The sequence below is a fragment of the Rhinopithecus roxellana genome, chromosome 15 (assembly GCF_007565055.1).
Source record: "Rhinopithecus roxellana isolate Shanxi Qingling chromosome 15, ASM756505v1, whole genome shotgun sequence".
Lineage (NCBI taxonomy): Eukaryota > Metazoa > Chordata > Mammalia > Primates > Cercopithecidae > Rhinopithecus > Rhinopithecus roxellana.
In genome coordinates, this window is record NC_044563.1 from 110,816,685 (window position 1) to 110,844,240 (window position 27,556).

The 27,556-nt window shown below is 43.0% G+C and overlaps 1 protein-coding gene across 1 annotated transcript in view; it reads right to left on the reverse strand.

Annotated features, from left to right (window-relative positions):
• The window catches only part of KIAA1549L (KIAA1549 like), a 291,343-nt gene that overhangs the window by 44,670 nt on the left and 219,117 nt on the right, over positions 1-27,556 (reverse strand). The window contains exons 13-16 of the mRNA XM_030918141.1: positions 23,444-23,571; positions 18,235-18,416; positions 15,091-15,308; positions 6,371-6,500 (exon numbers count right to left, since the gene is read on the reverse strand). Of these exons, the coding sequence (XP_030774001.1) occupies positions 6,371-6,500; positions 15,091-15,308; positions 18,235-18,416; positions 23,444-23,571 (658 nt within the window). The remainder of the gene's footprint in view (positions 1-6,370; positions 6,501-15,090; positions 15,309-18,234; positions 18,417-23,443; positions 23,572-27,556) is intronic.

Sequence of the window (27,556 nt, forward strand, 5' to 3'; positions counted from 1 at the left end):
TAAAAATCATATAGAGAAAAGCCCTTGAAAATCTCTTAACTCATCCACTTGGTGTAGCCCATGTCGCCCTGTGCATACAACCTTATACGGTAATAGGGAAAAAGAAACATATAATCTGCAATGTACAATATAAACAAAATACATGCAAAAGCTAGTTTCTTAGCTTTATTTAAATTTTGTTTTCCTTTTTCTTTCAGGGCTCGTATTACTGAATTTACGTACATTAAGTGTGCATATGCTGCCATGGTTCCAATGCACTCAGTAAATGTTTGCTAGAAGAAAGAAAAGGAATGGCAATTCCCAAGGGGTGTTTTCATTTGTCGCTGGCCTCCAGCTCCTGCAGGGGCTTGGCAGACATGGGTGGCCCAGGAGTGCATAGGATTGTAAGGAACTAGTGGACTCTGAGCCATACTGCTTAGGACTAGAAGATGGATTCCCCCAGCTGCTGGGCACACTGCCAGCTGTCAGCCCTCAGATGTCAGCTCTTGCAGGGAATTGCCCTTGGCTAAAGAGAACGGCCTCACCCAAGGACATCCAATGACTGGCCCACTCTAGAATACATATGTACAGCTGCTTCCCAAACTTGAGACAACTCTGCAGGGCCATCTGAGCTGCAGAGCCTCCATGGGGTCAGCTGAGGCCTTGTAGTGTCTGTACCATAGCCCAACTTCTAAATCTGCCTAAACCTGCTTCCTCCTCTCCCTGACAGCATACCTAGAACATGCTGGGGACCCTGGCCTGAAAGAAGTGGCTACTCTAGGTCAAGAGGGTAGGAGGTCCCAGAGTCCGGGAAAAATGGGGATGGGCAGGCAGGTACCAAGAATAAGAGCAGACAGGGTCCAGAATGCAGGGGATCAGAGAGAAGATGCAGGCAGATAGCACCTGAGTGCTGCTAACAGAAGGGAAGTTGTTTATCTCCTGCCCAGTGGGAAGTTGCCTACAGGGGAGGGAAATTCTTGGCCTGCAGGGGAGGTCTGGCTCTGAAGGAGGTCACCAGGCCATCCTGAAACCCCTCTGCCTCCCTTTCAAACCTGCCAATAAGCATCCCACCTCCCACTCCTGACTCACCAAGTGGCCATCAACCTGGTGAGATCCGGACTTTACCTAAAGACCCCCTTCAGCCTCAAACACCTCAATCTCTTTGCCTCAGGCTCTCCCAGGGAGCCTGATTCCCCATGAGCAGATATTTCCCTTGGATTAGAAGTCCCTGTTAAAATATAATGTACTGTAAATTAAGTCAAGATAACATATCAAGCCAGGGTTATTATAGCTTATGTTAGCTGGGAGAGGTAAGAGAAGGAAATGAAAGACTGAGATGGGGGGCTATGGAGGAAAGTTTTGGGTGAGATGCTAAGGTCGTAATAGTGGTGGGGTCAACACAAGAGCACCTAGGTCAGGGGGGCAACAAGAAGGTTGCTTCTAGGATAAAGGACAAAATCTCCAAATCCAACCAATTGCTTCCCAATGGAGCAAAGAGCTGGTTGTACCCTTAATTGGGACCACTCCATTATGCAGCACCAGGGCATTCCTGTGGTTGGCCTTGGTCTCTGTTACACCAAAGCTGTAAGATGCTGGGGCAGGTATGGGAAGTGGGTGGGCAGAAGAGATTTCTGTTAATAATGGGATTACAAATTTACCTAGGAGGCCCCAGACTTGCCATAAGTTTTGTGAGCAGTCAGGGACTTTCCAGATAATATTTCATTGTTCGACAAGTGGAACTCATCAAAACAACCATTTCAATTCCTTCGTCTCCTTCCAGTAACCACTGCTCACCTGTAACAAAGGAAGCTGGCTGCATTGTCAGCCTTTAGGCTTGACATCAGACAATGCACCCAGGCCTTCCTCAGCAGGCTGTTGTGGACTGAGCTCTGAGAAATGGGCTCATTTTCCCCTTTGGGATATACTTGTATTCACTAGATGTCCCAACTGCTTCCTGAGTATTGCCCTGCCTGGTAATTTTTCTCTCCTTTCGCTTTCACCTGGTGCCTGCAGTGGAGGTAATGGACAGGCAACCTCCTTGTAGCGTGCATTCCCATACTGTTGAGGCTGAATGGCTAACTTCTATCTCCTGGCCTTCCAGGAGGCTGCGGCTGCGGATGAGACTTCGGTTCTGTCAGTTAGATGCAGCACTTGTGTGCACTCTGGACAGAGGAAATGGGGCAGGCCCATCTTTCGGCTGCCTTGGCTGCTAGAAGCTGGGTTGCTGAGCACCACACTCCTTAACCCCGGCTCTATGGGGTTCTCTCATTCCTGGATCATGCTACGACTGTGTTTTCTTAACCTCGGTGTTCCAGGGCAGGCCGTTTCTCCACCTTCCTGCTTGAGGAAGAGGCAGCCGCCCCTCCTCAGGGCCAGCCCTGTGATCTTGTTCTAGGAATCTTTCCAGGAACATTCCTTCAGCCCGCCCATGATTTTGTGAGCACCTAATTCCTAAGAGTCATTTTTTTGGTCTGTTTTAAACAGCTTGATGTTTTCAGTTTTCTGCAGCTGGACTTTGCCTGATACCCCTTTTTATAGATTTACATGTACTTTTCAGCTGTAGAAGCATCTGGTTTCAAACATTTCTCCAGAGAAGTCCTCCGGAATGAGAACTAATGACTGTGATCATCTCTTTGAGACGCATCAATGAATCAACCATCCTTTTTAACATTTTCAAACCCACTGCCCACATTTTAGGGTCTGAGCCCACTGCACTGGCAACTACCTCCAGTGCATGGAACTTTAGGTAAGGTGCTAGAGAGAAACTAAAAGTAGTTTGTAAAAGTCCCTACATCTGAGAGGTCAACATGCATTTTCAAAGTTATAATTCAAACAATAAATGTCAGAGTCTCCCTCATAGCCAAGGCACATAGCTGGCTCCCTTCCTGCCACCTATTTTTAAACTCCAAAAACAGATTAAGGTTGAAGAGGTGCATTTTTCTTTCTGGGGGATGATTTAATGATTACTTGCCCTTTGGAAGCAAAGGCTTCATATCCACATACTGGGGTAAATAATTTGACTGATGAAGGAAAAATCTCTTAGGTCTTTATTCTGCCTGAGAATCATATTTGCAGCATTTTTTTTTCTTTTCCTCACTGTTTCATTATTTTCCACATGACTTTCATTCAGAAAATAACATTTTTAAAATTCTTTGAAATAGAGATATTTTTGCTTTTACACATTAGGCTGACATTTTCTTTTCTACCTGCTTTATACATAGGGACGAATTAATTTCAATGCCAAAGTTGGTTTAATAATATGATCTGGTCTTTTGGGAGTTTGGAGCATCTTGTGAAAATAACACATCCGGCTGGGCACGGTGGCTCAAGCCTGTAATCCCAGCACTTTGGGAGGCCGAGACGGACAGATCACGAGGTCAGGAGATCGAGACCATCCTGGTTAACACGGTGAAACCCCGTCTCTACTAAAAAAATACAAAAAACTAGCCAGATGTGGTGGCGGGCGCCTGTAGTCCCAGCTACTCGGGAGGCTGAGGCAGGAGTGAACCCGGGAGGCGGAGCTTGCAGTGAGCCGAGATCTGGCCACTGCACTCCAGCCTGGGCAACAGAGTGAGACTCTGTCTCAAAAAAAAAAAAAAAAAAAAAACCAAAAAACAGAAAATAACACATCCTTCTAATGGGAATGCATCCTTCTAGAATATTACTACCAAGTGAGGCATCGTTACTGCCAGGAGTGTACTACATCCCTCAGCTGGCAGATTGACCAAAAGGTTGAAGATTGTTGCTGTAAAACGCAGTGATCCCAAACCCCTTGGAGCTAAGGGTCTCCCTCCCATAGGCCCTAATAACTCTTGTTCTATGGGAAAATTTTGAAACAATCCATGCTGCTACAGTCCTGGTGCTAAGATTTGCCAGTGTAGCATGTGTTTGCTTATTTATGCATTTATTCATTTATTTTTACATTCAGGCTTTTCCTTTGGGACTCCAGTCATCTTTCAAAAAATGCAAAATTAAATCAATCTCCCAGTGCTTTTGCTTCTACAGTGTCAAGGTTCCCCAACCTGGCAGAAAGGACTGGATATTTTGGCAGGGCTTCTGGATCCCCAGACCCAGTGGGAAGAATGACATGTTTCCAATTGAATGACCGACTCACTGCTGTGCTAATGGATTCTTTTGCCAGAAGTGCTCTGGTAATTTTAGAAAATCAAGAGCTCAGAAAATGAATGCATTGTTTAAAACTATGATTCACTTTTATTTTCTAATTTATTTGCTGGTCCATGTTTTGCTTGTGTGAGTTATTCATGTAAGAATGCTTGTGAGCCCTGATATCTAGCTTCTTCCAGAGGTTCAAAAATATAGGATATGGATTATATTACATAAGGACAGATGTTCAGTGAGGAAGGATGAATATAGAAGCCATACTGCATGGTGGTTAAGGGGAGGGGCTCTGGGGCTGGGTACGCAAATTATATAACTGGCCTCAGTTTCTTCATCTATACAACGGGCATAATGAAAGCATCTACTTGGCTGATAACTATGCAAATGCAATGAGATAATACACATGAAAAGACTAGAATAGGGCTTGGTCTATAGTGAGCAGTTGGTAAATAGTAGACATTTTTCATACGATTAGTATAAAAACCAAAGAGGAGATATAGGTAAGCAATTTCATTCTTATAGTCAACAAATTCTTAAAGCCATTCCCGAGATGATCATTTTTCTCTTAAGGGGGCTTATCATCACATTTTTGAGATCACATGCACTTCTCACTTCTCAAAGAAATATCTATTTTAAAGAAGTCTATTAGAATAAAGCAGGCTTCCCCTAAAGTAACATGTACTTGGTATACTTACACATGTCTGTGAGGGTGAGCAATCTCCTCCTAAAATTCATCTCCCTCCTTCTACTGTTCTAGGTAAGTTGCTAACATGACATTCCAAAGGTATTAAGTGAGTGCTGCAAGTCATGTCACTGTGGTTAAGAAACGATCTTCAATGTTCTCTTTTTAAGGTTAATAGGGAAACCTCTGACCCATTTCCTCATAACTGTCAAAGTGTTTTTGCCTAGAATCTCACAAAAAAACCCTATTAATGCCAATCTTGAAATAAATTAAGAATCCTACTGTGTCTCAGATGCCTGGGCAGATGAAAAAGTTCCCCAAACTAAGCAAGCATCGAGGAAGAAATGGGGAAAGATTAACTGGAAGCTTCCAATGCCCGATTTTTAATCACAGGCTGATTATCAAATTGCTGAACGAATTTGGCATAGGAAATTTTTTTATAAGGAGAAAAATTAACATTGAATAATTTAACCTAGCAGAAAAATAAAAGATTTGCCCAAAGCACCTGTAATTTTATAAAACTAAACTACCAAAGTGTTTTATGAAAGAGGAAAAAGAAACAAAAGATAAGGGTAACACGACCAACAAAAACATCAAGTTTAAATATAAGGAAGGTGATTAGAAATTCAAATTAGGTAGAATATCTTTGTTTTAAATTGGACCATTAAAAAATCCCATTTTAAGGCTTTGTGGCAAAAGATGACTAATCCTGAGGGGGAAAAATAATGTTGCCTTCTAATTAGCATGGTATATTTAAAAAACCGAGTGTCAAACTGTAATTTCTCAAATTATAAGTTTATCTAGATATATTTGAATTATAATTCTTATTTTAAAAATGTTTATTTATATTTAGAGAAACATTTTAGGGGAATGGGAAGGAAACACTGTTCACAAACCTAGGTGTAGATTCAAGATCATGTGAAATGCTGGGGCAGGGTGAGGCATCACTGTACCTCTCAGCACAGGACCATTCACCTGAGCTCATGGGTCCAAGGACAAGTCACAGGGTGCAGGCAGCTGGAGAGGAGGCACCAAATTGCAACTCATCATCTGGGGAAATCTGACGGGATTAAAATCATTTCTGCAGCTTGGCCACATCACTGAACATAAGCATGTGCTTTGTCACATGAAATTATCAAACCGCCCTGTTGGACATCTCATTGTTTCTATGGCATACCGAGGAGTTATGAAATCAGGAACAAATCCAACTTTTCAACATCACTATGAATTAAAAGAAGGCTGTGTTCAAGTGAATTCTAACCCATGGCCACAGTCCCTGCTGAGTTTCTAAGGACAGAGGGGAAAATAAATTCAGGACATTTAGAATATCCAAGGAGTTTAAGGTCCGTAATGTGCTATTCATAACATGGCACAATTCGGAAATCATGATCCTTTCAGCAATAATCTGTTACTCTGACACATTCCAAGTAGTCCTACTTTGCAAACTAGGTAATAAAAAAATAGAAAATGTTTTAGTGCCTTTTAAATTTCCACAAATATGTAGTAAACTGTAACACAATGGGATGCTGCATCCCCCTTGCCTTCAGGGGAAAGCAAAGCTTGTATTCACCCAGCCCACCAGAGACTCACATCATATCCGCTGTTGCGGATTCCACGCCGGGGTCGCTCCCGAGTCACCAGAAGGTCCATCTCGGTTTCCCCTGGACTTGGGCTGTTCAGAGACTGCCGGCTTCGGTAGACAGAGTTCTTCATCTGTTGCCTGAAGAAAATTCAACAACTGTTATGATGCAGCAAATGCCCTGACAGATGGAATTCTCCACTGATCCAAAGTACAGGCAACCAATGAAGGGTTTGGATTTGCCTCACAAATCTCAGAATTGATGGTATTTATTCCCAGGATATAAGGGGCTGTAGAAAGAGTGAAACAAAGATTTTTTTTCCAGATGCTGTAATCATTTGGCTGAATTGTAAGTGTTCTTTCATATGGAAACTAGGTAACTACAATCAATTGCAACATTGCAACCTCATTTAAAATTCTGCTGATGGCAAGACCAGGGGTTCTCCCTTGACCCTCTAGGGCAGCTAACGCTGATGGAACAAACTTGCCTTTGTTGACTTTGTTGACTCAGCAACCTCCTGTTCCTTTTACTCTTTCTGGTTTCACACGCAGGATTCTATGATGTGTTAATAAACCCTGTAGTTAGTGGACTGCTTAATATTATGACTGTGGATAGATTTCTTTTCTGCTACTACCACAGTAGATTTCCTTCTGGACTAAGAAGTCATAAACCCAGACGTAATTTGGGGCTTTTCCATTCATCCACCCTCACATTCACCCACCCACCCATCCATCCATCCATCCATCCATCAATCCATCCATCCATCCATCCACCCACCCACATCTATACATCCACCTACCTACTCATCTATCCATCCACCCATCCACCCATCCACCCATCCATCTATCCATCCATCCATCCATCCATCCATCCATCTATCCATCCATCCATCCATCCATCCATCCATCCATCCATCCATCCATCCCTCATTTACTGAATGTCTACCATGTGCCATGCACCATGGAAGATGATGAACATCCACAGTGAACAAAACAGATTATGGCCCCTCCTCTCCTAGAGGTTACATCCTAATGAGACAGACAGATAATTAACATGGTAATTTCAGAGTGATAAGTGCTATTAAGCTCTGACAAACGGGGACTAGGATAGGAGACAGCTTAGGATGATCAGGGAAGGCCTCTCTGGGGAGGTGACAATTTAGCTGAGTCCTAAGTGGAGCTGGCCACATGTTGATCTAGGCACAGAGCATTTCAGGCCCAGGAAGCAGCACATTCAGGGGCTCCACTCAGCTACTGCTAAAAAATTCATACATTTGTCACCCCTGTCTTGTCTCCACTTGTCATTAGAAAAATCTTTTCAAAGAGTAGGAAGTAAATAGCAACATAGTGAGGACAGTAGCTATGCTTTTCTTCTTCCACAAGAGGTAATTTTACAAGTGGGAATGAGGCTTATTGGGGACAAGTGAGTTCCACATGATCCTGCAAGACGGCAAAGGGAGAGAACTTCCTTCTCACCCAGCCATAAGTTTCCCTGTGATTAATTTGCATTCTAAGACTATCTATCTTCGGAGAACTCTCCAAACATTGCCTTTTCTTTTTCTGTTTTTTTTTTTGATAGGGTCTCAATCTGTCACCGTGGCTGGAGTGCAGTGGTGTGACCTCACTGCAGTCTTGACCTCCCTGGATAAGGTGATCCTTCCATCTCACCTTCCTGAGTAGCTGGGTCTACTAGCACATACCATAAAGCTAGGCTAATTTTTTTGTAATTTTTGTAGAGACAGGGTTTCACCATGTTGCCCAGGCTGGTCTCGAACTCCTGGGCTCAAGCGATCCACCCACCTCAGCCACCCAAAGTACTGGAATTACAGGAGTGAGCCTCTGTGCCTGGCCAACACCGCCTATGTAATGTCTCTATTCTAAAATGCTAGCTATTCATGGGTTGAAGGTGAAGAGGCTGTATTATTTCTTCCCAGTGACTATGTGGGAAGCCCCAGAAACCTGGCAGGCAGACACATTTTTTTCAGAGACACACAGTAAGTTAGTCACAGAATTACTGTCCTACATAGTCTAGGAGAGGCAGTAGAACTCTAAGGCAAAGCATTACCCTTGTTATTAGCCTTGGGAATAAAGCAGACACCACTGGTTCTAGACCTTCACCATGAGGAGCTTATACCTGCTCAGAGAGCATCTGTTGCCTTTGCTTGCCTGATACCCGTGGTAACCTTCCTTTGGTAAGAGCATCGTGATGTCACTTGGGGGCTCCCTTTCCTCCAGTGGTAGGCATGTGACTCAGGATGGACCAATCCCAGCATTGCATCCCCATGGCCACAGTGATGGGTCAGGGGCTGGGCACCTGACCTGAGTTGTTCTGGTGGGACTGAGTCTCAGGGCTTTCGCTAGGTCAACTAGGAAAGAGGCGTTCTCTTGCTTTTGCTAGGTCAACTAGGAAAGAGGCGTCCTCTTGGCATTGGGGTTTCTAAGAAGATAGGATATATGCCAGGAGTTGCTGGCAGCCAGTTTGTCACCATGAGGTAAGAGCCTGCCTGAAAATGGGGGCAGCAGAGAGTGAAAAGACAGCAAGATCTAACACAGGAGACATCATCTGACCCCTGGATCCAGCCATGCCAAAGCCTTGACCTTTCCATAATGCTCAATAATACATTCCCCTTTTATTTAACCAGTTGTGCTGGATTTCCATCATTTGTAGCCCAAAGAATTCTGACTAATTCTAGTAACGGCGCTCATAAGCGAATAGTATAAACTGTGCCCTACAGTTGTCTGCAGTTAGAGGCTTCCTTTAGGGAAGCCCAACCTCAGTGAACGGTTGAAACAATCTGCTCCAAGTGATTCACACCTTCTGCAGACTCCAGAAGAATTATCATCCTTGACCTAATTACGCATCATTTTTGGGAAAAGGCAGACTTTACAGCTGTCTTGAGACTATCAATTAGCCCATTTAGAAAAGATTTACTATAAGGCTGGTGGAGTAAATACTAAGATAAGCAATTGACACTTAAGTAGGTTGTTTTGCAAGTGTGAGAAATACAATAGTGAGAGTGTGTAAGCCCTGTCAAGAACTGTAAATGTGGGTAACACTGAAGTGTATACCAGTCTACTTTTCTCTCGGAGGCAACATCCCCTTAAAATATACAGCTTAAAGACTGCTCTTAACATGGATTTCAATTTCCAGACCACCAATGAAGGCCTGGTGTGCAAGCATCTACTTAAAAATAAATTAGACCCTCAGGTAGAGAAATTACCTATTTTAATAAGATAGCATTCCATTAGGTATATTCATTTCTTGTTGATATTTTGCTGTATACTTCTTAAAGGCAATACATTTGGAAGCATGCAAACTTGAGAAGTTCTTTAACTCTGAAAATACTGCTGGGTAGGTAATGATGAGTTTTACTTGCTTGTTAATCCCAATATAGTTTAAGAAAGTAGTTCTCAAATTATGTTCTCTTTCTATGGAACCCCAGGGCTCCATAGAGATGGCCTGGGAAGGACTGAGGAGCAGGAGGAGGTGGCTCAGCTTCCATCAGAGCAACTCCATCTTTATATATTATTACTTTACGTTGGGTTCCCTAGAAACGGGTTCTAGAATGATTGGAGTGTAAGTCATTTATTTGGGAGGTGGCTCCAAGAAGCACTAGCTGGGGAGTAAGGAGATGACAGAGGGAAGGAAGGAACATCAATAAAGGGTATGATATGGAGTAAATTTGTGTTTTGGGCAAAGGAGGCTCAAACTCACTGGAAAGGTGTGGGAGACAGTTGTTTTAGAAGGTAGGTTTTATTATTATTTAGGCATGGCATGGCCAATAGATCAGGACATGAATGCCATTAAAAATATAGCTTGAGGCCAGGCACGGTGGCTCACACCTGTAATCCTAGCAATTTGGGAGGGTGAGCCAGGCTGATCAAGAGGTCAGGAGATTGAGACCATCCTGGCCAACATGGTGAAACCCCATCTCTACTAAAAATACAAAAATTAGCTGGGCATGGTGGCATGTGCCTGTACTCCTCCCAGCTACTCGGGAAGCTGATGCAGCAGAATCACTTAAACCAGGGAGTTGGAGGTTGCAGTGAGCCAAGATAGTGCCACAGCACTCCAGTCTGGTGACAGAGGGAGACTCCAACTTCCCCACTGCCCCCACCCCTGCCAAAAAATATATATATATATAGCTTGTTACACTCACAGATCCCAAGAAGAGGGAACAGGCCATACCACAGGGGAGTGTGACTAATCTTGATTGAATACTTTTGGCAGATTTCTGGGGCACAAGGGCTGTCCTGAGTTGTCTGGTACCTGGCCCTGGGGTAATTAGGGCAAGCAGACAGGGACTCAGAGTACAGAGCCCTGTGAGATCATATACAGAAGGCAGTTGGTGTTTGGGCTCTGCATTGGCTGCTTTGCACATGAAAGGCGTGTTTGCAGGTGAGTCCTTTATTAGCACTAGGAATCCAGTAGCCTGGGGAGGACAGTTTCTCTGGGGTCAGCAAGGCCGCAGATGTCCAAATCATCAAATATAGAAACTAAAAAATGTAGTTATTGCAACAGTGTAACTTACGCTTCCAGTTCCCTTGCCAGGGGTATTTATCTATCAGTTTCCATCTGTTATGGACTGAGGATGCTCCACAGTGTCTTAACCACATGACACTTCTGGTTGGTGACTGCCACGAAAAAGCCTTTAAGTTGGAGTCACAGATGCCTATAGTGAGTAGGAAGCTGCTGGCCTGGACAGGCACAGGGAGAGCTGAGGGCATGGACCGGGGCCACCAACAGCAACCACCTTAATTACATTATGTACTTTGTGTCTCGAGGTAAGAGCTTAAAATGTAAAAATGAGGTGTTCTGATTTTTTTTAAGGCTCTGAAAATGATTTTAAAAATATTTAGTGACGAGTCAACACTTGCAACCTAAACTTTGTCTTTTATTTGATTTAATTTAGGTCTTAAGGTAAAATTCTGGTTACTGATTGATCTAGTTTGGATATTTGTCTCCACCCATATCTCATGTTGAAATGTAATCCCCAGTGTTGAAGGTGGGGCCTGCTGGGAAGTGACTGGATCACGGGGGCGGATCCCTCATGGGTTGGTGCTGTCCCTCTGACAGTGAGTGAGTTCTCATGAGATCTGGTTGTTTAAGAGTGTGTGGCATCTCCCTGCCCCAGCTCTCTTTTGCTTCTGCTTTCCTTCCACCATGAGGAAAAGCTCCCTGAGGCCTCTCTAAGAAGATGCTGGTGCCTTGCTTCCACAGCCTGCAGAACTGTAAGCCAATTAAACCTCTTTTCTTTATAAATTACCCAGTCTCCTTTTCAAAAGAAGATATACATGTGGCCAACAAGCATATGAAAAAAGCTCAATATCACCGATCACTGGAGAAATGCAAATCAAAACCAAAATGAGATACCATCTCATACCAGTCAGAATGGCTATGATTAAAAAGCCAAAAAATAGTAGATGCTGGTGAGGTTACAGAAAAAAGGGAACTCTTACACACGTGGGAGTGTAAATTAGTTCAACCATCGTGGAAAGCAGTATGGCAATTCCTCAAAGAGCTAAGAACAGAACTACCATTGAGCCAGCAATTTCATTACTATTACATATTCAGAGGAATATAAATCATTCTACCATAAAGACACATACATGAGAATGTTCATTGCTGTACTGTTCACAGCTGCAAAGATATGGAATCGACCTAAATGCCCATGAATGACAGATTGGATGAAAAAAAAAGTGACATATATACACCATGGAATACTACGCAGCCATAATAAAGAACAAGATCGTGTCTTTTGCAGGAACATGGATGGAGTTAGAAGCTATTATCCTCAGCAAACTAATACAGGAACAGAAAATCAAATACCGTATGTTCTTACTTATAAGTGGGTGCTAAATGATGAGAATTCATGAACACAAATGGAAGAACAGACACTGAGGTATACTTAAGGGTGGAGGGTGGAAGGAGGGAGAGGGCAGAAAAAATGACTATTAGGTAATAAGCTTAATACCTGAGTGATGAAATCATCAACCAACCCTGTGACAGAAGTTTACCTATATAACAAACCTGCCCATGTAACTTCAAACCTAAAATAAAAGAAAAAAATAAACTACCCAGTCTCAGGTATTTTTTTATAGCAATGCAAGAATGGTTGGCTGGGCACAGTGGCTCACGCCTGTAATCCCAGCACTCTGGGAGACCAAGGCAGGAGAACTGCTTGAGCCCAGGAGTTCGAGACCAGCCTGAGCAACACGGCAAAACCCCATCTCTACCAAAAAAAAAAAAAAAAAAAAGAGAGACAGACTGGCCTAATACACTGATGCTACCTCTGGACTAGAGCATGATTCCTTCACTTGTCCTGCTGTGGCTTGGTCACTGAAAGCAGAACCTCTGGAGGGTTGTACTGTGAACAGTAATTAATAGGTAACTCTAACCTGTGATAGCAGATAAACAGTCAGCAGTCTCTGGAGTCAGTAGCAGAGTGTGTCAAGAATAATACCTCTGAGCTTACCGAGGTTGTTCCTCTCTTTTTTTCTGTCTGTCCCTTCCCATTCTCATCTCTGGCTGATCCTATCTCCATTCCTATTCCTAGCTCGCCCAGTTTATGGCTATCCATATTTTCACCTTAACTGGTCAAAAATATTTTAAAAATTATTTCTGGTGTGTTATGATCATGAAACCATTTCTTCAATGAACATTTGCTGAGAATTAGCTACATAATGCATGGCATTAGCAGGTCATCGAAAGGTCCCAAGAATCTGGCCTAGGGAGAGGAGATGTGCTAGGCAGAGGAGATGCCTCTTTACAGAAACAAGTCTGGTTCATTCTTTGTTCATTCCCTTTTCATAAAAAGCCTTAACTGAAATTTTTGTTTCTCAAGTAACTTCCTAGCTAAGTTTAATTTGTACATGAAAATGATTATGTTAATGCAATTCATAAAATTCAGCCCCACCTCTCACCTTGATTTTGTGGCTTTGATTCATTTTCCCTGAGTGTCAGCAGGAAATCCAGAAAAAACAGCTCCCATCCCAAAGACCACTGAAGTAAAACCCCCTGAAGCACAAAATAAAAGCTAAAGAACCAGTCAGCCTCCCTATAAAACCCCCATCTTTTTTCTTTTTCTTCTACAAGTATTAACACAGTGACACAGGCATTGTGAACCCTGTCATGGTGTGATTTTATATCAATAGCTTGTCATACCAACCAAGCCTAATTAGAAGCATGGTAAATTAAGCACTGGTTGAGAATTCCCTCTTTTCTTTATTGAAAATAAATTATGTTGATCCAATTCATAAAATTTAGCCCCACCTCCCAGCTTGACTCTGTGGCTTTGATCCAAGCCTGTCACAGAGTCATTTTTGCTTTTAATAAGTACCTACTCAGGCCAGAGACTGCCCTATGGCTCCCAATCTGTGGACAATGTGTCTATCATGGCTCTGTGGCATGTCGGGGCGGTGGCATGCTCAAAGCCAGAGGGGAGTCACCAAGGAGACTATGTATTGGAAAGAGGTGGCCTCAAATTATGAAAGCACTTCAGGTAGGTAGGAAAGGAAGAAAGGTGGACATGTTTGGGTTCACTAACCTCTGCCTCTGACCCAGCATGTGAAATCACTCTGGTTAGTCAGCAACAAAGCTTGGAAGGCTGCAGCCATGGTCTGAATGTTTTTCCCCTCCAAACCTCATGTTGAAATGTGGTTCCTGCCATGGTGGTGTCAGGAGGTGGGACATTTGGGAGGTGACAGGGCCAGGAGGGCTCCTCCTCATGGGTGGAATTGGTGCTATTATAAAAGGATGAATTTAGCCTGCTCTTGCTCTCTTTTTGCCCTCTGCCTTCTGCCATGGGATGATGCAGCAAGGAGGCCCTTGCCAGATGCTGGCACCTTGATCTTGGACTTCCCAGCCTCTAGAACTGTGGGAAAATATGTTTCTGTTCATTATAAATTACCCAGTCTCAGGTATTCTGTTAGAGCGGCACAGAAAGAACTAAGGCAGATGCCAATTTAAGCCATCTGGCTTAGCCCTTCCTCGCTGGGACAGGACTTCCTTTTAGATCATTACAGCACCTCACACTTCAAACACCCACCACACTTATCATTAATAAACTTTTGGGGTGATTCTTTCTCTCCCGTTAGACCCTAAGTTCCATAAGAGCAGCAATAGGACTGTCTTATCCACAATTAAATGTTGACGGAATTCAAACTGAATGAATGAATAAGCCCACATGAGCATGACAGCATTGAGCATCTTGAATGGTACCTAACACATAGCAGGTGACAATATACGTTGAATAAATGAACAAGTCTGTGAATGAATGAGATAAACCAGCATGGAGCTCTGAGCACCTGTGCAGTAAGTATTTACTGAGGCTGAATGAAAAGGTGAGGCATGAAATTTGCTTTTCTTATGCAAGAGCCTCTAAAACAATTGAACAATACAATGTCCCTTGATCTGGAAGTTGCACCATTAGGTAGGTGATAATTATAATCTTCATTCAGCTCTGAAAAAGCAACTGGTTTGAAAATATCACTAAGCTAAAGGACAATTATGGTTGTTTGCCCAAGTATTTTTTTTTAATGGCTTTAATGTTATTCTCCTTCAGACTCATTATAGAGCACCTGCTTGCACAGACCAGTGTGGTACAGATCAGTGGACTGCAAAGATCACAATCCTACAGTACCAGATAAGGGACCAGGATACACTGCCCAAGGCCTGCCCTTATCCCACCAATGATACAACACCCTTTACAGAATCCCTTAGAGACTGCACCTGTTTTTAGACTCGGTGAATGGAGCACAGAGTTCTGAATCTGGATCCAAAACATGCTCCATTTCCTTTGGGGCTTTTTCATACATCTTTTTTCTTTCGGTCAGACCCTTGCTCGTCTCCACTGCAGGGAAGTCGTAATATCCCTTCCTCTTGGCTTTGAGGCGCAGCTTGTTCCGATAGTGCTCGATGTCTGACTTCTGCTTCAGGGCTTTGTTCACCTGGGGAGAGAGACAGTCTCAGGCCCACACTTGACCCAGTGAGGCCAGCAGGTGGGAGACTTTCACCAGGAGGTTATCACTTCTAGAAACCCATCACAGGCATCACATCTGGGCCTCCGAGCTAGCCAGACCCACCTGCGTCCCATTCTGAGCAAGCCCACAATAGTAGACTACAGATAATGTGGAGCCTGGCACTCACTGAATCACCTGAGACCTTCCTCCAAGGCTTCCTTCTCCCTGGTCTGTCCTGTCTCTGTTCAGGCCTAGGCCTGACTCCATGCTCTCAGCAATGTGGCTTGGCCTTAATTATGCCTATACCCTTTTGGTCCCTCTGTGTGGGTGCTTCTGCTAGTTCTCAGTGCCCTGAGTCTAGCTCCAGTTCTGGGGAACCCAGTGGCCTTTGCTGCCCTTCAGCTGGTGTCCAGCTGGATAAGACGGCAAGTTCCTGAAGAGGCTGAGTTGGGACAGACAGGGTGGAAGGGGCCTCTCCCTAGGCCTTTCCACACTGTCAACCTGTATCCGACAGCGTGTTTTTTAAATCCATGCCTTTCTTGAGAGATAGGTAATTTTGAAGCCTTCTATGGCTACTAACACCAACCAGGTCCTGCCCTATAGGGCAAAGGCAGTCTGGTCTTTCAGAAGGGAACATGGCTAATGTACCTTGCAACCTGTTGGAGATATAAGCAAGTGACTGTGCTAAATAAATAACAAATGATGAGAATGTCACATCAACATTTCCAAACTTCCTGTTTTCTTAAAAATAATCTTTAAAAGAATGTCATGTAATTTACACAAGAAAAACGTATGGCTTCTGGGTTGTGCTTTCCTCATTTAAACCAGCCACCCATAATAGAAGGAGGAAGAAAATTACAAGACAATCTGTGTCGGGCTCCACAAGGCAGCAAATTATAGAGAACGGTTCAGGGCTCTCTTCCAATCCAAATGCCAGCAAGGTCCATTCCTCTAACTACCAAAATACAGCATCAATTTCTGGACAAGGAAGATGCTGATTTGCTCTCCTTCTTTGACAAGGTGATGGGTTTGGGAGGAAAAGGGGGTGATAAGTTGAATCCATCCCAGATTTGGAATCTGTCTCTATGACATTCATATCATTAAGCTGGGATGAAAAGATCCAGGCCTGGTGGCCGTCACGTGTCCATAACTGAGCAGAGGGTCCAAATCAACGGCAGTTATCAATGCATTAGTGTCAACCTCAGAGGCCTCTAATTATGGGGTTTGCATGTCTGGTGGCAGAATTGTGCCCAAGAGAAAATTCAGTGGCTGTGACTGGTTTTGAGAAGATACTCAGATTCTCAAACTGTAGAGCCGAGGGGCATAAAGTACATGATCTTTCTTCATTGGTTGTCTAATGGGTGGTGATAACAACAATAGTAATAATAATTATCATCATAAAAATGCTTATTGTGTGCTAGGCACTACTCTACGTACTTTACATATATTAAACAATTTGATCTTCACGGCAGCCCTATTTTATAAATGGAGATACTGAGGCACAGAGAAATGAACTAACATGCTCGAGGTCACACAGTAAGTAAAAGATCTGAGGTTCAAACCCCTGAGGCATGGCTTGAGAATCCATACTCTTTTAAGCACAATGCTATTATTCTCTGATAGCCTGTGGTAAGTCAAAGAGAGGAAAGGAGCACTGGACAGGAAGTCAGGGGACCTCAACCTCATGGCTGTCACCATAACCTGCCATGTGACTTTGAGTAACCCACTTGACCCCTCAAGCTTCAGCTTCTTGGTCTAAAAAATGAAGAGGTTGAAAGAGAAGTGCTCTGTATGTCCATAACCAGTTATTTTTTTTAAATCAGTGAAGGTTTACCCATCACATCTTTAGGCCATCTGAGTCTTTCTGATCAGAAAACAAGAGTTGCTTTCTGAGTCGGGTCTGTAAACTGCTTTTATAAGGGGCCCAGATGCTGCATATTTACAATACCTGGTTTTATAGGGCCATAACATGTTCCTTGACGTGTGGTGGGAAAAAGACTTTAAAACTTTGGAAATCTCCCACTTGTTTCAGGTAACAATAGCTGAGTATAAACAAATGAAATGAACAACCAACCTGACAGCTTAAGAACAGAGAAAAATTAAGAGCATGTGTGTGCACATGCTTGGGCACACATGTAATGTGAATGTTCACTTGTAGGGTCCAAACACATCTTCTTAAAGTTCATAAACATTTTCAGTCCACTGGCCACTCTACTGCCGAAGATGAAGGAAACGCAGATAATTTTTACCTAACTTCTGGCATCTATCTATCTATCTATCTATCTATCTATCTATCTATCTATCTATCTATCTAATTTTCTTTGATGAAATCATCACTCTACGGTGAATGTTACAATTTTTTTTTTCAGACTCTTAGGAAAGTTGATTAACACCATGATATCCATTGACAGCTTTCTGGAAGCAGCCAATGAGTTGTTTCAAATTTGCTCAAAGGAATAAATGTCATTTCGAAGTCCATAGAGTGGCCCACATCCCCATCCATATGACATTATCTTCCCTGGTTCCCTCTCAATTCAAGCCCCTTCTATCTCCACTACAAGCAACATCCCACAATGCACAGTTTAGGAGTGTTACCAAGAAAGGCAAAAGGCTGTGTGTGTGAGGGGGTCAGGGAGTGGAACGCCTGATGCTTCTTTTCATAATCACTTTTTTTTAAAAGTTCCCCCTGGGATTTTAATGAACATAGAAGTGCTCTAAAAACATCACCCAACAAACTCATTTTGGGTGACTTGTGTCCTGATTCATTCTGCAGGGGCCTGGTACATGCAGAGGTGAAGATGAGCTATATGGCCCTAGGTGCAATCTGTACCCAGTATTCACAGGTGGTGTTCTTTTGTCCAAATTTCCCAAGTCTGGCCAGACCATCTCCTGCCCTGGGTCCCCAGGCACTCACCTCGCCATTGAGGACTGCCGATGACTCCTGGCTCCTGTCCGAGGTGGGGGGCACCACGGGGAGGGCTGTGGGTTTTATGGCAATGAGCTGCACAGACCCAGAAGATGTGTCAAAGGGTTCAGCGGCCACCTTGCTGGAGTTGTCAAATAGAACTGCTCCCTCCTCTTCATCACTCGCTGGCACTGAAGCACAACATAAACACATCGATTTTCTGATGTAGGGGGGCTGTGTGATCCCAGGAGAATTTATGTGAGATTCACAGCCTAAGGACATTACTTTACTCAAAACAACCTCAGAAATGACAGCATCTGCTTCTGTGCCAACAAGGGCTCGCTACTGCTAGCAGTTTTCCCTTAAATTTAAGATCTGTATGATTTATCCCTCCATTGCCTTATCAATGGGTAGGAAAGAACTGTAGAGATTTGAATTTAAACAGTAAGGACCATTCTTTCAAAACTATGACATAACACAGTTGAAAAAAAATTAAAAAGTAACATCTTTCTCTATGTTTCAGTTAGAAGTGAGAAAAGTGAGTTTGGCTAAACCTTGTAACGACCCTTAAAATTTGACAGTCCTCAGACTAACAGCATTCAGTTCCGGTTCAGCCACCAATGCTACCAATCTTTACAAGATGTTAAAGTAACACGTCTTCCTTGGTCAACAAGCCACAGTTATAGTGGCTGACACATTGTTTTTTTCCCCCTTCTGAAGGTTGCTTCCCCAGTGATTTGGGTTTTGGTTTCTTCTATTTGTCTAAAATAAAAGAAAGCTATGAAAATTCCACCGGAGAAACTAATTTAAAGCTACAGACAACTCCCCTAATTAAGTAGAAGCATTTCTACCTACACTCCGTTAAATTAATCCTCCCTTCTGACAGATAATTCTGCTGCAATTGCTAAAAGACACCAGTCTGCCTTGAGCTTCCATAACTAAGCTGACAGAAGTTCCAGAGCCCCTGGTTTCTTGCTGATTTACTTGTTCTTAAAGCATATTCCCATTAAGTAACTATAAGAATGACAGCTTATTGAGCATGGCTAGGCAAGAGATACATTAAGCCTATTCAAACAACTAAACCAGTACACAATTTAGGAGCAAAAGAGGTGTTACATAAAATATGAATGTAATAGCAGTGTATTCATCTTTCCTCCTGTCTGCTCAAGGGACTGGGATGTTATTTAAATCATTGAAAAACACATAGTTTGTATCATTCTGTCACTTATCATAATCACAGAAGATTTGTCAAATTAAGCCAAGTAAATTGTTATTTTTACAAAGTGGCTAAAACACTTCAGAGTGTAACAATGGGTTATAATTGGATTTCTTTTTAAGTTCTGTGGGCTGATTTGCAAATAGCAGGCCACCAAGCAGCCAATGACAGAGGAAAATCTCTATTTGAATGTGTTACCAGATGCATCTATATTTTTAGAGTGTAGTTTTGCTGGGCAGCTCTGGCCTGGCCACCATTATCTGCCACCTGGACACTTGCTATTACAAGCCATCTACGAGAGCCAGCCAATTAGATGGATCCTAAGAATTCTCACCTCCTGATACTCACACCCAGGATGAATAGGACTGACCTGTGTAACCAACAGGAAACTGCAGAAATGACAATGTGTTACTTCCAAGGCTTAGTCGTAAAAATCAATCAATCAATCAGTCAGTCAATCATGGCTTCCACCTTGCTCTCTCTCTCGGATCACTTACTCTAAAGAAAGCCAGCTGCCACATTCTGAGGACCCTGAAGCAGTCCTATGGAAAAGTCCATGCGGCAAGGATCTGAAGTCCCCTGTCAAGAGCCATGAGTGACCATCCTGCAAGCCCCTGTCAAGACTGTACTTTTTATTTTCATTTTTCTCTTTTTTAAACTTCAATAGCTTTTGTGGTACAAGTCATTTTTGGTTACAAAGATGAATAAGTGGCAAATTCTGAGATTTTAGTGTACCCGTCACCTAAGTAGTGTACACTGCACCCAATATGTAGTCTTTTATCCCTCACCCCCCTCTCACCCTCTCCTCTGTCCCCAAAGTCCATTCTATCACTCACTGTGTCTTTGTGTCCTCATAGCTTAGCACCCACTTATGAGTGAGAATATATAGTATTTGGTTTTCCATTCCTGAGTTACTTCACTTAGAATTATCCATCCAAATTGCTGCAAAAGACATTATTTCATTCCTTCTTATGGTTGAGTAGTGTATTCCATGGGGTATTTATACTACATTTTCTTTATCCACTCATTGGTCGATGGGCACTTGGTTGGTTCCCTATCCTTGTGATTGTGACTTGTGCTGCTATAAACACACATGTGCAAGTGTCTTTTTTCATATAATACTTCTTTTCATTTGGGTAGATACCCAGGAGTGGGATTGATTGCTGGATCAAATAGTAGATCTACTTTTAGTTCTTTAAGGAATCTCTGTACTGTTTTCCACAGGGGTTGTACTGATTTACATTCTCACCAGCAGTGTATAAGCCTTCCCTTTTCACCATGTCCATGCTCACATCTATTGGTTTTTGCCAGTTAAGACTTTAGATGACAGCTCAGGCCAATATCGTGACTATGACCTCATGAGACCCTGAGCCAGAATGACCCAATACTTTCTGCAAGCTGGCAAGGTGATGAAAATATACTTTTTTGTTTTCTCCATAATTCCACAATTCCATTCAATGTTATTTTCTTCTTTCCTTCCTTTGGTTCATCTTCCAATGCAATAAAATACACTATTGATTTTATTGGTAAACTCTAACCTAGGATTATGATAAAATGGAACCCTCTGATAAAAAGAACAAGTGTAGGTTTTTATAAGGGTCTATCCTAAAATTCTGACGTCTGTTGAGTTTTACATGAGACAAGTTGATTCTATTGTTTCTATTGGAAAATTTCAAACCTAAAACCTTACGGAATAGAAACCTACAGTGAAACAGAAGCAACCAGACCCCCAAATTCACTGGATTTACTTTTGGCAAAAATAAAATGCAACCAAGCAAGCACTCTAACCCTGGGAAGGATGGCTTTTTAATAGAGCAAACAAGCAAAAACCTCAACCTGGCATAGTAATTGCGTTTTATTCATGCACCCACCTGTTTTATTTCTGAGCCTTATATTTAAATAATCAACGTGACCTAAATAGAATAAAGAGGCAGGGAGAGAGGGTAGACAAGCAGAAATGGGCAAGGTCAGCAGGGACACCTAGAGCAGGCCAGAATTTCACTAGCTAAGTGGGGAGTGTTGGGGTCAGGAACCAGCCCCACTCTCTCATCTTCTATGGATTATTTGCAGGGAAGGGGAAAAGACATCACTTTGCAAATGTGTATTCATAAAGGAAGGAGCCTTGTATGGCACAGTTTAAAGCAAGAAAAAGGGCATAGAACAATACGCACATTGATTCCATTTAATAAAACAAAACAAAGCAATACAACAAAAAACAAAGATACATGTGTGTTGCCATATGCATAGTAAAAAGGTCAGAGAAAGACACACATTGAGTTATTTGGGGTCCTCTGAGGAGTGAGGTGGGTGAGTGGGGCATCTGGAGGAGTGAGTAGTCTGATTTGACCTTGTAAATTTCCAGGAAGTATATAAAGAAAGGAAGGAAGGAAAGGAAGGAAAGGGGGGAGGGGAGGGAGTAGGCGGAGCTGGAGGGCAGGCAGCACCATCTTGGACAGGTAGCGATGGCCGTCACAGTATTTAGTTAAAACAACCTTCCCCATATGGCTTCACTGTCCATTGTCTCTGCTGTCCCCTCACTCTCTCTACCCATCTCTCTTAGCACCTCATCCTAGGAAGAAAGAGAAGAAAGTTGCTGAATTCAAGTCCCCTTTCCAAGATCTAGAGCACCTCTGACTCTGCGTGCTCACTTGATAGAGCTGATGGCAGGATGTCTAGGTCCCAGGTGGGGCAGATATTTCAGGAAAGTTCCACAGGTCACACCCCAATTCTGATGTAGAAAGCACAGCCTCTGTGTTACACACATGCAGAATTCAGGGAAAGAAAAAATTTCAACAACCAAATAGGTATGACAGTTTAAACAAGTGCTTTATATAATAGCTGAAAATGTGAACAGGGAGCACAATTCCCCTACAGAATACAAATCCACTGTATCATTATTTCTTTTTTTTTTTTTCTCTGCTCTTACCTTTTCAGTCGGGGGGAAAAAAAAGAAATAAAAGTGACATTTGAAAACAAAAAAAATTCCAACACTAGCTTTAAGAGAGAGTCCCTGAACTACACAAATTCCTTTGAAAGGGAAGTGCAGATAAGCAGGGTGCCAGAGGGTTTAGCTTTTCACCTGGCATTTCTGTAAGGCTCCACCTACAACCCATTAAAATCCAAAAGGACTTTTCCCTGATCTGAAATCAGTAATGCTGGGTACTTGAATTCTGGCCCCAGTAACCCAGCATCACACACAGAAGGGCCACATGGAGATGAGAGTCAGAACCAAGGTGGGAACAGGAGAGGGAGCCACACAATGATGTTGACAGAGGCCATCTATCGACAACGCCACTCCACAGTGATGGTGCTCAGATGACTGATAAATAAACCCCAACGCCAATCCTTACAGGAAAGGAGAGATCTGTGTGAGAAACTAAGTAGTCTAGCTTCCCTGGAGAATTAAGACAGAAGTGTAAAGCTTTTTTTTTCTTCTTCTTTCTTCTTTTTTTTTGATGACAGATGTGTTTCTTTATTGTTTGGGGTTAGTTTTTTCCTGGGAGAAGTGGAGTTGCAATATCTGGACTCAGTGGCACAGACTGAACCCATGAAACTTATCAGGAGAGTTAGGGCAGGAAAATGAGAGGAAGCTCCAAGATAAGCAGTTATTTCAGAGATCTGCTGCCTTAGTGGACCTGGTGCAAGAAATTGTGTCAATTCACGTAATTAGAAATTGTACATTTTTTAAGAGGATTTCTAACTAGAGAATTAGAAAAACCTCTAAGCAAACATCAATTCATTCTGCAAAAAGTTTTTCCTAAGGAACTGCACAATTTCACAAGAACAGGGGCAGAGGAAGTGAGACAGGACAATTCAGAGAAGGGGTAAGGTGAAAATCCAAGGGGTACATACAGACTCCTGGCCCTTGTGGGGCAGAATAGAAAGAACGACTGAGGGCCAGAGCCCAGTGGCTGTGTGAGTGTGCGCACACATGTGCATGCATGTGTGTGCAGGCATGCGTGGGAGTGGCTGGGGGTGGTTCTTGGCGGGAAGGCTTCTCACCATTTCTCTTCCTTGCCTCCTCCTTTGTCACTTTCTGCTGTGCCATTACATTCTGGGGTGAGCGTCTCCCTGAGCTGGGCTTCCCTGATTCGTTGCTGATGACAGAGCCATTGTCACTGGGCGACCTGCTGGAGGTAACCATAGCAACAGGGGAGACGGTAAGTTTCAACTAGAGCAGCCGCCTCTCAAGGTTATTTTATTTGCAGAGTTTAATGTCTGTAGCCTTTCATTCCAGTTTAATGGACAAAGAAGAAATGATATAGAAAAAGAAAAAAACAAAACCACCCATACTATAGCGTGGGTTAAGAAGCTGGCTGCTCAGAAGTCCGTTTTGCAGTGCTCAGCCTGTAGATTTCAGTGAGCGCTGCCCTGGGTGTCCGTCTCTGTTTCATTAACCACCACCCCACCATGACTATGGGAATGGTGGCAAGGGTGGCATCCATGCAGCATGCCCTCTTTTTAATACCCAGCACTCTGGATAGTGTTGCAGAGGGTTTAAATCACATGGGCATTTCCAGGGACATGTATCACACATGGTTCTCTTTGGCTATTGTCTTTACTACATAGACTTTGACTACAAAACATTCCGTTTCCAATTTTCAGTTTTCAGGCTGCTCTTCTCATTCCAAGGAAAGGCATCAATAAGCAAATTTCCATAGCAAAAACTCAACTATGCCTTATTCTTTGCATAATACCCCATTACTAGGGGCTTCACTCTGTCAGTCTCACACATACACACACACACACACACACACACACACACAAACATACTCTCTCTAACTGTGGCAACTACTACCCACTTACGTTTTGATTTTGAGCTATTTGTTCATTCAGGAAATACGTTTCATTCATCCACTCTGTGCCAGACATACAGGTATGTGGAGACTCTAAGATAGCACCCCATGCCCTCCAAGAGCTCCCCACCAGGGTCACCTACTGTGTACCAAGGACTTTGCTGAGTGCTCTTAAAACTGCTAATGGATCATTATGAGCCACTGATTTGGTGACTGCCACCCTTGCTTAGCAAGTGAGGAACATGAAGCTCATGGAGGTGAAGTGTGTTGTCCAGGACAGAGTTGAGAAGTGGCAAATCAGCCCTGGAAGCCAGGGCTCCCCCTCCTCCCACACCCCAGAACACCTTCCCTTTGCTCTCCCATACGACCCCAGATAAGGCAGTCCTTCACACAGGGCGAGTCACAGAGCCTTCTTTCCCTCCTCATGGCGGGACTCTGGGGGACTCTCATCTTCTGGAACTCTCGGGGGGAATGGGATCCGGAGAGCCCCCACTGAGACTCATGCTGCCTCTGGCCTCAGACCATGCCAGCCCGTGGGTCCGGCTGAGCATAAAGACTGACCGCCTCCCGTCTGTGGAAGACAAGTGGGAGGCAAGTATCCAGCGGCCTCTTGTTCTTCTATTGTCAATTGTCCAAATTTAGAAAATAAGGACACCTATCCCTGACAATGGAGAATTGTCTGGAATAAATGCACTTCATCTGTAGGTGAGCAGCTTCTCAACTGGAAGCTGTGTATCCTTCCGGATGCTGCTCTGCCTCCTTCTCCCTTCTCCCTCCTCCTCCCTTCTCCCCTCTGCCTCCCCTGGGAATTTCGAGTTCTCAGTCTGTACACTTTAGCACCCTAAAAGCCATGAACAATCAAAGTCGAGATATCTACGGGATAAGGCAGTATATGCCAAGAGCATTCCGTGGCACACTAAAGCCAAGTGGGACATTCCTCGCCAAAGTTCCCTAAATGTAGGAAATGCTCACTATATTCCTTCTTTGGAGATTCCTAATGCACCTTAGCATATCAAAGACTGATCAGTTCTGTCACAGAGAGATTCATCTGGTTTCGTTTAACCCAACATTTCCAAATTTATTCGATCACAATCTTTCTCACCTAACCTTTTAACATCATATAAAATAAGTAATAAAAGAATGTAGTCTGTGAAAACAAGGATAGGTACTAACTTGTTGAATATATGTTATTTACCCAACAGCTATTTGATTGCTGAGTGCTGGGTGTGCAAACACCCATACACAAAAGACACACACCTCTAGACTGTTTCTGGACTCTCCTGGTGAATGGCACCTACTCTCCCCACTGGCGGCATTGGGTCAATTGGGACAAAAGGCTTTAATTTACATCCAGAAAAAAAAAAAAAATAGGAAAGGGAAAGGCTTTTTATAACCTACTTCACATTCACAAAATACTGATTTATTTATGTATTTATTTATTTATTTTTTAGAGTCTTGATCTGTCACCCAGGCTGGGGTGCAGTGATGTAATCTCGGCTCACTGCAACCTCCGTCTCCTGAGTTCGAGCAATTCTCCTGCCTCAGCCATCAGAGTAGCTGGGATTACAAGTGCCCGCCGCCATGCCAGGGTATTTTTTTTTTTTTTTTTTTGTATTTTTAGTACAGCAGGGGTTTCAACATGTTGCCCAGGCTGGTCTCAAACTCCTGATCCCAAGTGATGCATCTGCCTCAGCCTCCCAAAGTGCTGGGATTACAGGCGTGAGCCACCGAGCCTCGCCTGAATGGTTTTTGTAGCATTTTCATACCCTTTCCCTCATTTGATCCTGAAACAATTTTCTGGCTGCTCCTCTCACTCCATGGAAAGGTGTTAATGAGCAAATTTCTGTAGCAAAACCCAACTCTGCTTTATTCTTTGCTTCTGTTTATAGACATGTTTACACGGAGTCATCAAGTCAAAACTTCTGTTCAAAAATAGAGTGAGATTTGTGCATGCGTGTCTACTCACATGACAGTAACAAAAGTGTTTTTGAAAGCAAGAAAGTGTCACCTGCGAGGCTGCAGTTTGAGGCTACTGAATGCAACAGTACCCATTCTGAGGACATGGAGCCTGGAAGAACATTCTCGGGTTGAGGATGAATCAGCTGCTGAACATGGCATGAATCATGGCCAATCACTACACTGAAATGCCCTTTGCAAAGAGTTGTAAGTGGTTTATTCTCCATCCTGGCCCAACAATCTCAGTCATGCACCAATAAAATAGTGTCACCAAGACCCTACACTGGAGGAAAAGGACCCAGAACACCCATCTGGCTGTCTGGAAGTGACTGAACCCTCAGAGTTCAGTGCTAAAATAATTAATAAAAATTGAGGTATCTTAATAACCATCAAACCACTGGTTTCTTCTGGTTTTCACTTGGGAAACTTCTTGGATCATCTAACAGACCCATTCTGAGAGGGAAGGCTGTCTTTATCTAGCAGGAATGAGAAAAATGATGTGGCAAGATGGGGAAGCCAGAAACATAAGATTCATAATGAGTTTTCTCTTGAATTTGATGTTTTGAAATCTTTCAAATGATCAGAGGCTCCCGAGGTCAGCTGGACTTCAACAGAGAGAAGGTTTCTCTTACAGCTTTGGCAATGATCTAACCAGCCCTTAGTAAAATTATATTTTTATGCTAAAATTATCAAAGTGGCTGGGCATGGTGGCTCACTCCTGTAATCCCAGCGCTTTGGGAGGCCAAGGTGGGTAGATCACTTGAGGTCAGGAGTCTGAGACCAGCCTGGCCAACATGGTGAAACTCCATCTCTACCAAAAAACACAAAAATTAGCCAGGCATGGTGGCACATGCCTGTAATCCCAGCTACTCAGGAGGCTGAGGCAGGGGAATTGCTTGAACCCAGGAGGCAGAGGTTGCAGTGAGCTAAGATCTGCCCACTGCACTCCAGCCTGGGCAACAGAATGAGCCCCTGTCTTGAAAAAGAAAAAATTATGAAGCAAATATAGAAATCCTTCAGGAATATAGATGTTATCTTCTTTATCTGTATTTGTTTCCTCAGTTAATATTTCTTATTAAAAATTTGGGGGTAATTGAATGTGATTAGCAAGAGTAGATTCCTGGCTAATCCAAGAAGTGCTTATTCTAAAGAAAAAATTAAAGAAAACTTTATGTAATTTAAATTATTCAACTAGAATGGGTGAAAAATAATTTTTATTCTTCCTGAAAGTACTATGTTCATATCCTAATTTTAGTAACACTATTTATTTCTTTTCAGTGTCCTCTAAATAGGTGATAAATAAGTTATTAATAAGCCTTTGTTGTATTTGGCAAAGATCATGATGAGAATAATAGCTGTAGGT